At 41.7% G+C, this 14,819-nt stretch overlaps 1 protein-coding gene across 1 annotated transcript in view; it reads left to right on the top strand.

Annotated features, from left to right (window-relative positions):
• The window catches only part of CACNG7 (calcium voltage-gated channel auxiliary subunit gamma 7), a 234,753-nt gene that overhangs the window by 134,185 nt on the left and 85,749 nt on the right, over positions 1 to 14,819 (top strand). Inside the window, exon 2 of the mRNA XM_077457419.1 lies at positions 2,463 to 2,701. Within this exon, the coding sequence (XP_077313545.1) occupies positions 2,506 to 2,701 (196 nt within the window). The 5' untranslated portion in view covers positions 2,463 to 2,505. The remainder of the gene's footprint in view (positions 1 to 2,462; positions 2,702 to 14,819) is intronic.

Raw genomic sequence — 14,819 nt, 5'->3', positions numbered from 1 at the left:
AAGCCTGTTTCTTGTGATAGCCATCACAGTTGCCAGTGTGCTTATGCCAGCTCTCTGTTATTTGGCTGGTGAGCTTTATTGGATTTCTGCCAGACATATTGTTGAAGCCAAATAATAAAATGTTAGTCTCATCTGACCAACTTAAACACACCTTGAAGATTCCGAAGGCCACATAACAAAGGGTGTTATGATCAGATGACATAATAATTTAATTATTTAGCCTTGACACCAAAACAATATGTCTGGCAGAAAACCAATACAGCTCACCATCCAAATAACACCATTCCTACAGTAAAGCATGGAAGTGGTAATATCCTGTTATAGGACTGGGCCACTTATGAGGATAGAAGAAAAAAAATGTGACAAAACACAATCAAATTCTTGAGGAAAATCTGCTGCTCTCTGCCATAAAGTTGTCAATGGGAAGACGGTTTACCTTCCAGTTCCAACATGACAATGACCCAAAGCACACAGCAAAAATGACCACACAGTGGTTGAAGGGGGAAAAGGTGAATTTCCTTGCATGGCCTAGACTTAAACTACATCTGCGGAAAATCTGTGGAATGACTTGAAGACTGCAGTCCACAAACGGTCACCATCAAATGTAACTAAACTTGAGCAGTTCTGCAAAGAGTGGGTAAAATATTGTATATATCATATATTATTATCTAAGTCTAGATGTCCAAAGTTATTAGAGACACATCCCAACATACTAAAGGCTGTAATTAAAGCAAAAGGTGGTTCAACAAAATACTGACACAAGGGCGTGATCCTTTTTCCAGCTCAGCTCAGTGATTCCGTTTTTGAATTTGTTTATTTTTTTTTCTGACATGTTGGTGTTATATCTTTCACTTGGATGGTATAAGTTGCACTAGTAAATACAGATGGATAAAACAAAAACAATGTATTTCTTCACTGCTTGCCGACCACTGCACACAGATGTACGTCAGCAGAATGGCACAGGCAGGCAAATGGACGCTCCTGTACGTCCCTTTAAATTTTCCGCCTATCGGGCATGTGCCCGCCACGGGAGCATGTCCACGGATCCTGGAAACTCAATGGTGGCAGGCGCCCGATTGCGGTGTGGAGAGGTAGAACAGGGAGGTGCCCATGTAAACATGGCATTTCCCCGTTCTGCCTAGTGACATGACAGGGATCTACTGCTCCCTGTCATCGTCAGTATAGTCAGTGTTTACCTGACGCTCCAGATGGAATAATCCTTAGGGGTATAGTCTGTGGCTATAATAGCTGGATGGTGATGTATCCATAGAAAGGGGTAGTAAGGGTTAAAAAGGAAAGCAGCCATCCTTTAGAGTGTGTTCCTGTTTGCTCCCTGTCATCAGATCAGTGATCGCTGTCATGTCAGTGGAAGTCCACCCCCCCCCCCCCACAGTTAGAACACTTCCCTAGGACACACTTAACCCCTTAATTGACCACTAGTGTTTAACCCCTTCCCTGCCATTGTCATTTACACAGTAATCAGTGCCTTTTTATAGCACTGATCGCTGTATAAATAACAATGGTCCCAAAATGGTGTCAAAAGTGTTCAATGTGTCCGCCATAATGTCACAGTCACGATAAAAACCACAGATCGCTGCCATTACTAATAAAAAAATAATAATAATAAAAATGCTATAAAACTATCCCCTATTTTGTAGACGCTATAACTTTTGTGAAAACCAATCAATATATGCTTATTGCATTTTTTTTTACCAAAAATATGTAGAAGAATACATATCGGCCTAAAATGAGAAAAAAAATGTTTTTTTTATAAATTTTTGGGGGATATTTATTATAGCAAAAAGTAAAAAAATTAGCTTTTTTTCAAAATTGTCGCTCTTTTTTTGTTTATAGCGCAAAAAATATAAACTGCAGAGGTGATAAAACACAACCCAAAGAAAGTTCTATTTGTAGGAAAAAAAGGACGTCGATTTTGTTTGAGTGCAACATCGCACGACCACGCAATTGTCAGTTAAAGCGACGCTGTGCTGTGTCGCAAAAAAGTGCTCTGGTCAGGAAGGTGGTAAATCCTTCCGGGGTTGAAGTGGTTAATTTCAGGCTGCAAAGCAACAAAATGTGATTATTTTAAAGGGGGTGGTTCTTTTCTATACCCACTGTATATAGAACCGTCAATTTATGCAGCTCTTTACATAAATATTGTACACTTACAATCTAAGGTAACATACAGGTAGAAAAAATTACGTATGCACTATAATGGCTTTTTTTATAACATTTTCACATGTAAAAACAGCTACTGTCTAGTGTTACCATGCAGTATGGTGTGAACCACGCTTACCAAACTTTCAAGCCTTTTCGGTTGGTGTGGTGTTATAGCTGATCACATGTATTCTACGTTTTGGTGGAGTTTCCTTTGTTTGAATATGTTGCAATTAATAGATAAGTATTTACACCCTAATGCCCTATGTACATCTTTCACTATTCTGATCTTTATTACTCTGCAGGTACAGCGCAGCACCATTGACTGTCTTCTCCCTGCCTCCTAGAATGAGTAATTGCAGCAGTCGTGCACTGACCCTACTCAGTAGCGTCTTTGGAGCGTGTGGTCTCCTTCTCGTCGGCATAGCCGTTAGCACTGATTATTGGCTGTACGTGGAAGAAGGAATCGTACTACCTCAGAATCAAACTACTGAAGTCAAGATGGCATTACATGCAGGCCTCTGGAGGGTGTGCTTTGTAGCTGGTAAGTCCATCAATATTATAGGGATCCACAATAAAATGCTGCATACGTCTGTATTTTTGAAAGTTTTTGTTTTGTTGTAGTGATTGTGCAGGTATGAATCTATGTGGAGATGAGCAGCAATTAATATCATGCAAACTCTTCTAAAATGTCCTTCTTCAATGCTAGGGATCCTCCTGGGGGGAGCTGTGGTTGGGAACATAGGCTACAGGGCTGGGTGTTGGTGGTCTTGTTTTGTTTTCCACCCATTTGTGCTCAGTTATTCTTTCTACAGGTAAAGTGGACCTCTTGTTCACTTTACAAGTCTGCACACATTTCTGACATTGCACAATACACAGCAACAATATATTAAAAAAATTGCTGCAGCCTTTAATAAAAAGCAATACTTGATCACCAGGCAAGTGACTTTGCTGTGGGCAAGAGGAAGCATTTCTTCAGCCTCCTATCCCCAGTGATCAAAATGCAGCTCAGGAACCAGGATATCTATGTTTGTGTCATCTCCTCGCTAACAGCTCAATCAAGGAATTAGATGTTGACCTAAATTATGTCTAAACAAAGATGGCTTTGTCCTTCTATAGAGCAAGGACAGATGAAGACATTGTCAAAAGGAATACAGTGATCTCTATGAGAGAAAATACATATCTGTAGGTCTAATGCCATGTACACACGGTCGGATTTTCCGATGGAAAATGTTCGATGGGAGCTTTTTGTTGGAAATTCTGACTGTGTGAAGGCTCCATCGGGCAATTTCCATTGGAATTTCCGACACCCAAAATTTGAAATCTGGATAATTTTCCAGCAACAAAATCCATTGTCGGAAATTCTGATCGCGTGTACACAATTCCGATGCACAAAGTTCCACACATGCTCGGAATCAAGCAGAAGAGCCGCACTGGCTATTGAACTTCAATTTTCTCGGCTTGTCGTACGTAACCACGTTCTTGATCTTCGGAATTTCTGACAACATTGTGTGACCATGTGTATGCAAGACAAGTTTGAGCCAACATCCATCAGAAAAAATCCCATTGATTTTGTTGTCAGAATGTACGATCGTGTGTACGTGGCATTACACTTAAACATTGCTTAGCATGCATTCACTTAAAGAAAAATTTGAGGATCCCACCCACCCATGCAGTGGGGGTATGTTGCACTGAATGAATTTTGAGTCAAAGCTTCTTTCTAAGTCCGCCGGACTTTTGGGAAGAAAAAAGTTCGCCGGAGCCCACACATGGGCAGATTGTGCGCCAGACCAAGTCCACCGGATAGTCCGATCATATGTACGCGGCATTACACTACCTTCCCCGCAGGTTGACAATGCTGTTGTCCAAGGGTGGTACTATTGCTCCTCCAAGTGGAGCCACCCTAAGACAGTAAATGTGTTACTGGCCAGATCATCGGGTAAAAATAAAGGAAAAAAAAGCCTAAATAAGCCAAACTTATGCAGTCACCAAATTTAAAGTGGTTGAAAACTCTTACATATACTCAGTGAAGCAACTGCCATCAGGTGATACACAGAGATTAAACAAATATTACCACATAAGTTGTACCTGTTTATTAGTAACACTCCCTTCTCTATAGCTTTCCAAAACACACATTTTACACGGCATCTCTCATCTCTAAAAAGCAGGAGGTGAGAATCTGAAATCTTACAGTGCAGAGCTCAGTTAGGAAACCTCTGAACCCTGATTGGAGGGAAGGGACATACACCTCTCCTTACAATGCATGGGAACATGCACAGCCGTGACTGTCAATCACAGGTATAGAATGATGTGCTTTGTTCATATTTCATGTTTTAGGTATACAACCACTTTAAAGATTAGTAAGCCGAAGTACCGGTATGTTAAATTGCTGTTTTTGTGTTTAGATGTGCTTTAAGGAGCCTAGGTTTAGTGCATGCCTCATACGGTGTTGTGCAGGCTAACTGTAGTGCAATAACTCACAGCTGTTATCAGAGCCACATATTGTGACTTATGAAGTGTGCACTTGTTTGTAAATTGTGATACAAATCGGCAGAATGTGAGGCAGCAACCATCGCACAAACAACAAACACTGCAGTTAGCACTTTTGAACTAAACAATGACAGTGTTGGGGAGGAGAATACACAATAATTCAGGGGTAGGCAGTCTTTTGCAAGGCAGAAGGCTTTGTGCCACCCACTCATTAAACTTCATCTCCAAATATGGAAGGGCTTCTTTACAGTAAGAGCTGTGAAAATGTGGAATAGACTCCATCAAGAGGTGGTGCATGCGCATAATGCACACATCTCAGCCCAGGAAACTGCTCTGGTTGCCATCACAACGGGTGCCATCGTAAGAAGTGCCCCCCGTTGTAATGGCAACCAACATAAGCAGTATGTTTGGGGACCCCACGATGATGAGGGGCGGCGATACCCACTGACTCCTGGGAATTATGACACACATGGGAGAGACAGGAAGTGCTAAAGACTGCCTTATAACAAGATAAGCATTGGGGAAAAAAAAAAAGAAATAAATCGTCCATTGCAGTTAGTATGGTCTGGTCTGAGCTAGAAAAGTGGGGAGATAGAAAAGTGGGTGGAACTCAGCTTTAAGAAAGACCTGTATTCTTTCCTAGATACACATAATATAACTGGATACTAATATTTCTAGGTAAAGTTGATTCAGGAAACATCTAATTACCTCTTGAGGGATCAGGAAGGATTTTTTTTCTACTGCTGGGGCAAAATGGATCATGCTTTATTGTTTTGTTTTTTTGCCTTTCTCTGGATCAACTATGGGTATAGGATTGTATAAATATGTATATATATATATTTTTTTTTTTCACCTTTTTATTGGTTGAACTGGATGGATGTGTCTTTTTTCAACCAGATTAATTATGTAACTACAGGTATATGTAACTATGTAACTCTAACTTTGGCAAAGCTGGCAATGGCTGCAGGCCAAGACCACAGGAGCAGACCTTAGTACTGCCTAGGCCTGAGCCAAGATGGGCAGAAGAGTCAATGGCATTGGCCACACAATCCTTTCCTTCATTCAATTTCACTGCAGTCAAATACAATTGTTGAAGCAGTACCGACAATGGCAAAATCTGACATGGACCCTTTATAACTTTTCTTTACAGCACCATGCAGTACTTGGTTAGAATGATTTATAACTGTAGCAATAGCTTCAAGCACCTTTCTTTACTGGGCAGCCCTAGCTGCGCTTACATGAAAGTATAATAGATTTCCCTCTAAGGTATTAGAAGATAGATAAAGAATGCATTCCATATTTGCAAGTGATAAGTATGAAAAGTTACTGCTCTCATATTCCCATAATGATGTCTCTGACATGAATCTGAATAATACATGATTTGCATGAATTTACTTATTTTGTGGAAAAACTGTGTGCAACACCCAATTTGCTCACTAGCATGTCAAAGACGAAAGGCTTAACTTTTGGCTTTGCGCTAATTGGCCATGCTCTAATTGTTACACATCCGTTTTATTGCAGTTAGCTTTGTATCCTGTCTTTTGAAGGCTTGATTCTTTGAAGCTTGCTGCTCAATTATACATTACTTTTCTTTTTGTATAAGCAAATCTCGGTAATCATCTTGGATTTATACACTGTAGTTATAAATATTAGTCTTAGTGATAAGGTTTTATTGAGGATAATCAGTAAGTGTAAGCTACATTATTTAAAAGCAATGTTATATAAAATATCTTTTAGTTGATGAAACTTTTATGCATTAGCTATGCATGTCATTTTCTTCATTCTGATGTTCAGGTGCCTGAACATATTCTCCTTTATCTTCTAGAGCCATCTGGTAGCCCCAAAACCTAAGGTGTCCTATTATACAAACATTTGTAAGAATCTGCCTACACAATTATGGGTTTTTGCATATGTAGCACCCTCCTATTTTGCTAGTTGTTGGGTAAATTTACTAAGCTCCTTTGCAGGCAGAGAAGCAGGGGTTAATTGGTTAGGAAACTGTGCAGTGCGGCACAGGATGTTGCTTGGTTACCTTCCCCTGCATTTTGGAACTCATTGGAGGTTTCCAGAACATAGTTGATGGGGGAGACATGGGCCACAGCCTGAATATTCAGGGGACTTCCACCAGTTGCTGAGGAGGTGGGCCCAGAAGGTGGGGAAGCATTCCATAAATATTATAAACCTGGTAGTTAAGGACCAGGATCCAGCTATCAGGAGGTGAACCCTGTACTGCGGGCTCTGCCCCTGGGGCAGAGAGAGAGAGAGACAGAGGAGAAGTCAGGGGAGTGTTTTTGGAGATATCAGAGTCCCAGGTGGGCTCAAACCAGAGCTACTAAAGAGAGGAAGCCTGAGTCAGAGTCTGAGTGGAGGCAAGATATCTGGAACCAGGAAGCTTCTCATATGGTACTGAGTGAGTACTCAATCCAGCCAAACTTTCAAGAGAGATGACTGCGGAGTGCAATACCTTAGATTTTGTGTACATAGTTCTACAGTGTTTCTTCAGTTCTGGGTACCCCATGCTCCTATCCATCAAGTTAAAGTGATATTAAGGTCTTGTTTTTTGCTTAAAAAAACAAACATGTTATACTTACCAATCCTACAATCCTACTCTCCTTGGGTCCCTCGCTGGCGCTCCTGACCCCTCCCTCCTGCCCCCAAAGCAAGCAGCTTGCTATGGAAGCACTCCAGCAGAGCTGCTGCTCTATGTGTCCATTTGGACATGGAGTTGGGACTCAGCCCCGCCCCCTCCCACCTCCTCTCTCACCTTATTGGCTCACTGACTTGTATGACAGCAGCGGGAGCCAATGACGCCCACTGCTGTGTCTTAGCCAAAAAGGAGTGAGACAACCCAGGATCTCATGCAACATCGCTGGATCAAGATGGGCTCAGGTAAGTATTAGGGGGGCTAAGGGGGGCTGTGGCACACAGAAGGTTTTTTATCTTAATGCATACGAATGCATTACACTAAAAAAAATTCTACCTTTAGAACCACTTTAACTGTTCTCAATAAAACACCAAGAACCACAACCACTAGACTGTTTATTGAGTCATCTGGAAGCATGTGAAAATTTTGTTTGCCTGGTTGTGGATACTGTGAGGGGTAATTAGACCCAAAATCCAGCAGCTCCTTTAGGGGTAAAGCTACACATACTTTCTTGCTGTTTTTGTTTTTAACTTTTACCCATCATTTCTGTCTCAATTACATATATGTAAAATGCCCCTTAAACAGTCGCCTTTCACAAGTGTTAATTTTGAATTGGAGAAGGGCAAGGCCACAGCAGAAACAGCCAATATACATTTTCTGTCCCATTCACAAGTATACAGTCAGCAACACAATTCATCAAAACTTGAATGCCTGTCCTCCCTGTGAATGCTGAACTGACTTGTATTTAACAAACCCAACAACTACTTAAGAGGATAAACCACGAACAACCATCTGATCACTGGCAAGTAGGGATGAGCCCGATGTTCGAGCGACCAATTTGGGGTGTTCGCAGCAAATTGGAAAGCCGTGGAACACCCTTTAAAGGTCTATGTGCTAATTTTAAAGCCTTATATGCATGGTATTGTCATAAAAAGTGTTTGGGGAACTGGGTCCTGCCCCAGGGGACATGTATCTGTAAAGTAGCACATTTTTCCTGTGTTTAGAACATTTCACAAATAAAGTGTGAAAATGGTAAAAAAAAAAAAAACACCAAAAAAGACACGGCTTGGGACAATTTCTTTATTAAAAAAAAAAAAGTGTCCCACGAAGTCCATTCATCTTCTTCTTCTCTCGCTCCGACGGACCAAAAAAAAACCTGCACGCCACCACCGATCTACCCCGTAATGACTGCCTCTCAGATGACAGCTCTTTTATAACTGAGGGCGGGGCCACACAATAATGGGGCCAGGTGACCCGCCCCCTCTTTCCCGTAGCGTCAGAGGGGGTGGGATCACTCGGTTACACAACAAAGTCCCTCCTCTTTCCCTGCAGCCTGCCAGGTTGCGTGCTCAGATAAGGGTCTGGTGAGGATTTTTTGCAACGGGGTTCCCCTTAAAACCCATACCGGACCTGAAGAGCCTGGTATGGAATTTGGGGGGACCCCCACGCATTTTATTTTTACTTTTGGTTCGGGGTTCCCCTGTGGTTGAATCCCATGCCATTTTTTTCAATGACTTTTATTATAGCCACGAGTAGTTTTAAATGACTTTTTTTCCTTTAGCAATGTCATTTTGCTCTTGGACACGAGAAACATGTGCCACTTTACAGGCATACTATAGACACCCCCCAGGTACGAAATTTAAAGGAATATTTCACTTTTATTGTTTCACTTTAAGCATTATTAAAATCACTGCTCCTGAAAAAACGTCTGTTTTTAAAACTTTTTTTTGCATTGATACATGTCCCCTGGGGCAGGACCCAGGTCCCCAAAAACTTTTTATGACAATAACTTGCATATAAGCCTTTAAAATGAGCACATTTGATTTTTCATATTCATGTCCCATAGACGGTGTTCGCGTGTTCGAACTCTTTTTGCCTGTTTGTATGTTCTGCTGCGAACCGAACTGGGGGGTGTTCGGTTCATCCCTACTGGCAAGGTACCAACCGTCAATAAATATGTGACAATCAAGCATAAATCAAAGTGGGTGGGTGGGTGGGTGGGTGTGGAACTTGTCGGATGTGCTTTGAAGATCAGTCCAATCCAGATCCACCTCCACACAACTTAATTCAATAGGACCAGTATATAGATCAAAATATCTTCAATGTGCTGAATCTGCAGAGCCACTTAAGGTGTCAGGCTCCCAACAGGCTGGACTTAATTTGCAAGTACTTAATAATCCACCTGTTAGTTTTGGCATCTCCTGTTTTTTGGTGTGTGTCCCTAAGCCAGCAAGGGGGAGACTCCATACATGTGACTGCGTCTCTCACTTGAATGACTTGGTGGGGTACCCCTTACAGAAAGGATGTGTCTTTAATGAAAAATCCTTGATCTGTCCATTACCATACCCTTGGAGATCCCTGTGGTTGGCATAAGTGGTTGGTAGATTATTTGATGATTACTTAGTCACGCTGTGGGACATGATGATTTGTCTGGATGGATGTTTTGCATATATTTGGCTGTCTATTGTTTTGGAGTAATTGGAACCAAATGCCTGACTATATGGGCTATGCCTTATGCATGCCTAGACCAATACCATGCTCATGTGACAATTGACATCTTATGGAGACAACCTTCTTTGTTTTGGTTTATTTCATTTGAATGGCATGCTACCCTTGGGATGTCTCCAATCGCTGTGAATGTAGCAATTCTTTACTAGCATCCCTTGCTCCTGAAGAAGCTAAATACGCAAAACATGTTGAGCCGATTGTGAAGGGGTGGTGAAGCTCTCTATCAGCTTGGACTTTCAGTCTTATAGTAAATTATACACTATTACTACACCTTGTTTACCACCCTCAGCAACACTTAGTGCAGAATGCTACTTTGTTTTTAACTTATATGGGTTTATTTTTTTATATTGTGCATCAATAAAGTTTGGTATTTTTATTGAATTTGGTAGAAGTTGTGCCTATAAAGTCCATGAAGTGAACACAAATTTATTTTGCTTTACTTATAGAATCTTTTGGGACATGGCATTGTAGTTATTTTTGAGTTTAGGGGTGTCTAATGTGCCACCCAATGGTCTCTTGCTTGTGGGTTTACCACTTAGTTGTCTCTGCTACAGCGGCAAGGTGTGCCAACATCAGAATTGCACATTGCCTTTTAAGGCGGAAAACCCTATATTGGTATAATGTATTAAATGCTTAAATGACTAGTTTCAGTCCTTATTGCATACCACTTCTGTTTGTATCAAACATTTGAAGACAGCTAATCTAAGCTGTTAACCCTGTTAGTTTGTTTGCCCACAGAAAAGCAGAAAATCTCCAGTGTAATGTGTAATGTAATTCAGTAAAGTTCTGATGTCTCCAGGATGAGGATTCTGCTCTTCAGTGTTTACTTCTTATAAATATGTAATTTCAATATACTCTGAAACACAAATTACTAACAACAAATATGGGACAGCTCAAACAGAACACATGCATAAATAATTTGATTCTGCAACGTTCCCAGTAAAAGTTTGTATTTTTATCTATGAATAACCTATTTAGAGTTGGTGTGTGTGTGTGTTTTATTAAAGCCAAACTCAAATGAAGGCCTTTTTTTTGGATGCAGTAGGGAAGGGTTAGAGCCTCTGACATGTCATTAATGCCATCTGTTTACCTATTTTGAAGATTTTCCCATCTCTCCAATGGGGTCACAAAAGAAAACATGTTTTTAGTGGAGAGGGGAAGGGTTATAAATTTTGATAATGTTTTTCTTGCTGTCTTGCGTTCTTTATACATCTGTCACAGGGACAGGATGCAATGTAAATGTTTTCCAATGGGTTTGCCGATCAAAATAAAAGCATAACAGGGCTCAAAAACCTCAAGAAATGTTTTTGCTTGATTTAGACTATACTTGTGAAATGACTCTACAAGAACACCAAGAACAACCCACACAAAACAATATTTAAGTGGTAAGTGGTTGCTGATGGATTGAATACCATGCAGGCTTCTTACATGGCTAAAAAAAATCCAAATACATTGTAAGATGTCACTTATTATGACAGTAGCAGGTGAATGGTCATTGGCAGCATCCTTCTTTCTGGGCTGGACAAAATATGTAATTGCTGGGAAGCCTATTCCAGCATTACTGTGTCATCACTATGTAATAAGGAAAAAATCAGCTCACCAGATCACACAAGGGCCTAAGCAGAAGGATTATGTTTCCTTGTTTGGTTCTTGTCCTAAATATAATGGATGCTGCTTATACTAGGGCCCTGTCACATTTTGGCTCGTTCTTTGCCTGTGATATGACATTGCAAGAATTAAGCCTGTACTGGCCTCTGCAAGCTTTTGGACTAAACCTAATGTCTGCAATGAGAACACATCTGACCCCTTCTTTGCCAACATATTGCAGCACAATAAATGTGTTTTCACATTGTGGTTATTTAAAGATTTGGGTGGATTACTTACTGCATAGATGCCCATACGGATGGGACTGCTTATTATATTTAAATAGAGGCACTTTCAAAATACATGAATACTTTGTCCAATGCCCAGCAACATGTATTGCAATGCGTGTGCATATACAGTGCCTTGGAAAAGTATTCATACCCCTTGACATTTTCCACATTGTGTCATGTTACAACCAAAACCGTAATTTTATTTTTTGGGGATTCTATGTGATAGACCAACATAAAGTGCCACATAATTCTGAAGTGGAAGGAAAATGATAAATGGTTTTCAAATTTTTTTAGTGTGGCATGCATTTGTATTTAGCCCCTATGAGTCAATAATTTGTAGAACCACCTTTCACTGCAATTACAGCTGCAAGTCTTTTTGGGGATGTCTCTAGCAGCTTTGCACATCTAGAGAATTACTTTTTTGCCCATTCTTCTTTGCAATTTTCAAGTCTTGCCACAGATTCTTAATTTGATTTAGTTCTGAACTTTGACTGGGCCATTCTAACACATGAATATGCTTTGATCCAAACCATTCCATTGTAGCTCTGGCTGTATGTTTAGGGTCTTTGTCCTGCTGGAAGGTGAACCTCCACCCCCAGTCTCAAGCCTTTTGCAGACTCTTAAGCCCCGTACACACGAGAGGACTTATGTCCGACAGACTTCCGAAGGAGTTCCGTCGGAGTTCTGTTGGAATTCCGACGGAGTTCTGACAGACTTTTCGGCTGAGGGGACTTGGCCACACACGATCACACTAAACTCCGACGGATTCGAACGTGATGACGTACGACTCGGCTCGAATAAGGAAGTTCATAGCCAGTAGCCAATAGCTGCCCTAGCGTCGGTTTTAGTCCATCGGAGTAGCATACACACGAGCGGATTTTTCGAAGGGGACCGGGTCCGGCGGAGTTCCTTCGGAAAAATTTGAAGCATGTTCCATATTCTAAAGTCCTTCGGACTTTGGCGAGTCAAAAGTCCGTTGCAGCCCACACACGATCGGATAGTCTGACGGACTCAGTCCTTCGGACTTTGGATGTTGAAAAGTCCGCTCGTGTGTACGCGGCATAACAGGTTTTCTTCTAAGATTGTCCTATAATTGGTTCCATCCATTTTCCCATCAACTCTGACCATCTTCTCTGTCCCTACTGAAGAAAAGTATCCCCACAACATGATGCTGCCACCACCATGTTTCATGGTGGGGGTGGTTTGTTCAGGGTGATATGCAGAGTTAGTTTTTCACCACACAAAGCATTTTGCTTTCAGGCCAAAAAGTTAAATTTTCTTCTCATCTGACCAGAGCACCTTCTTCCACATGCTTGCTGTGTCCTTCACATGACCTCTTGTAAACTGCAAATGGGACCTCTTATGGCTTTCTTCTTGCCACTCTTCCATAAAGGCCAGATCTGTGCAGTGCACAACTAACAGTTTTCCTGTAGACAGATTCTCCCATCTGAGCCGTGGATCTCTGCAGCTCCTACAGGGTTACCATGGGCATCTTGGCTGCTTCTCTGATTAATGCTCTCCTTGCCCGGCCTATCAGTTTAGGTGGACGGCCATGTCTTGGTAAGTTTGCAGTTGTGCCATACTCTTTCTATTTATGGATGATGGATTGAACAGTGCTCTGTGAGATGTTCAAAGCTTGGGATATTTTTTTTTATAACCTAACCCAGCTTTAAACTTCTCCACAACTTTATCCCTGACAAATCTGGTGTGTTCCTTGGCCTACTCTAACAAACCTCTGAGGGCTTCACAGAACAGCTGTATTTATAATGAAAATAAATTACACACAGGCGTACTCTATTCACTAATTAGGTAACTTTTAGTAAAATTTTAGTGACGGACATCAGAGTAAAAAGGGCTGAATACAAATGAACGCCACACTTTTCAGATATTTTATTTGTAAACAATTTGGAAAACCATTTATCATTTTCTTTCCCTTCACAATTATGTGCCACTTTGTGTTGGTCTATCACATAAAATCCCACTAAAATACATTTATGTTTTTGGTTGTAACATGACAAAATGTGGAAAATGTCAAAGGGTGTGAATACTTTTTCAAGGCACTGTATGTGAACATAGCAAATGACAGTGGCTCAGTCTATATTGCAGGTATCTTTAATTAAAGACAAACTACAAAACATGCATTTCCCATGGGCTTTTGAAGGCAATATATAAATCATTAAAGAACAAGTCCAGCCAAAGCTCGTTTGGCTGGGCTTCTCCTATGGATCACAGGAGTGCAATTAGTTTTGCACTCCTGTGACCCTTTTTCAGCAGAGTGCGGACAGAATTCATATTGCCCCCTGAGGAAGATACGGAAACCCCTTGTATCGACTGGGGAAGGGGACAGAACGGAACGTTTGACAGGTGATCTGCTGGGAACGATCAGCACACCATCCCGTTATCGGCCGTTTACTCCCACTCACTCACACTTTGTATAGAGTGGCGCATTGACGTGCCTGGCTACTGCGAGTAGTGATGGACGAACTTCCGACGGGACGTTTCGCGAACGCGAAACGCGAACGGACACAAACGTTCGCGAAAACGACCGTTCGCCGCGGGCTCCATTGACTTCAATGGGAGGCGAATTTCGCAAACCTTTAGGTCGAATTTGCGGCCACGGGGTAATTATTAGGGGGTAGCACGTAGTCCCACCACCTGGACAATAGCATAATACATGTATGAGGTGAATTTGGGATCGATAACTACAAGCATTTTTTTTTTATTTGGGAAATTGTTCTGACAATTCAGGACTATGGAGCTAATGAAGGCAATGGAGGAGAGGGAAGGTCAGGGACCAGGGTAGGCAAACAAGAGGGTGCAGGAGATACAGAGCACTGACAGCAGCACCGTAATACAGAGCACTGACATCAGCACCGTGACATACAGCGCTGACAGCAGCTCCGTGACATACAGCGCTGACAGCAGCTCCGTGACATACAGCGCTGACAGCAGCTCCGTGACATACAGCGCTGACAGCAGCTCCGTGACATACAGCGCTGACAGCAGCTCCGTGACATACAGCGCTGACAGCAGCACCGTGACATACAGCGCTGACAGCAGCTCCGTGACATACAGCGCTGACAGCAGCTCCGTGACATACAGCGCTGACAGCAGCTCCGTGACATACAGCACTGACAGCAGCTCCG

The sequence above is a fragment of the Lithobates pipiens genome, unplaced genomic scaffold (genome assembly GCF_037356315.1).
Source record: "Lithobates pipiens isolate NorthernLeopardFrog02 unplaced genomic scaffold, aLitPip1_a1.2 Scaffold_27, whole genome shotgun sequence".
NCBI lineage: Eukaryota > Metazoa > Chordata > Amphibia > Anura > Ranidae > Lithobates > Lithobates pipiens.
This window is presented reverse-complemented; position numbering and strand designations above follow the sequence as displayed.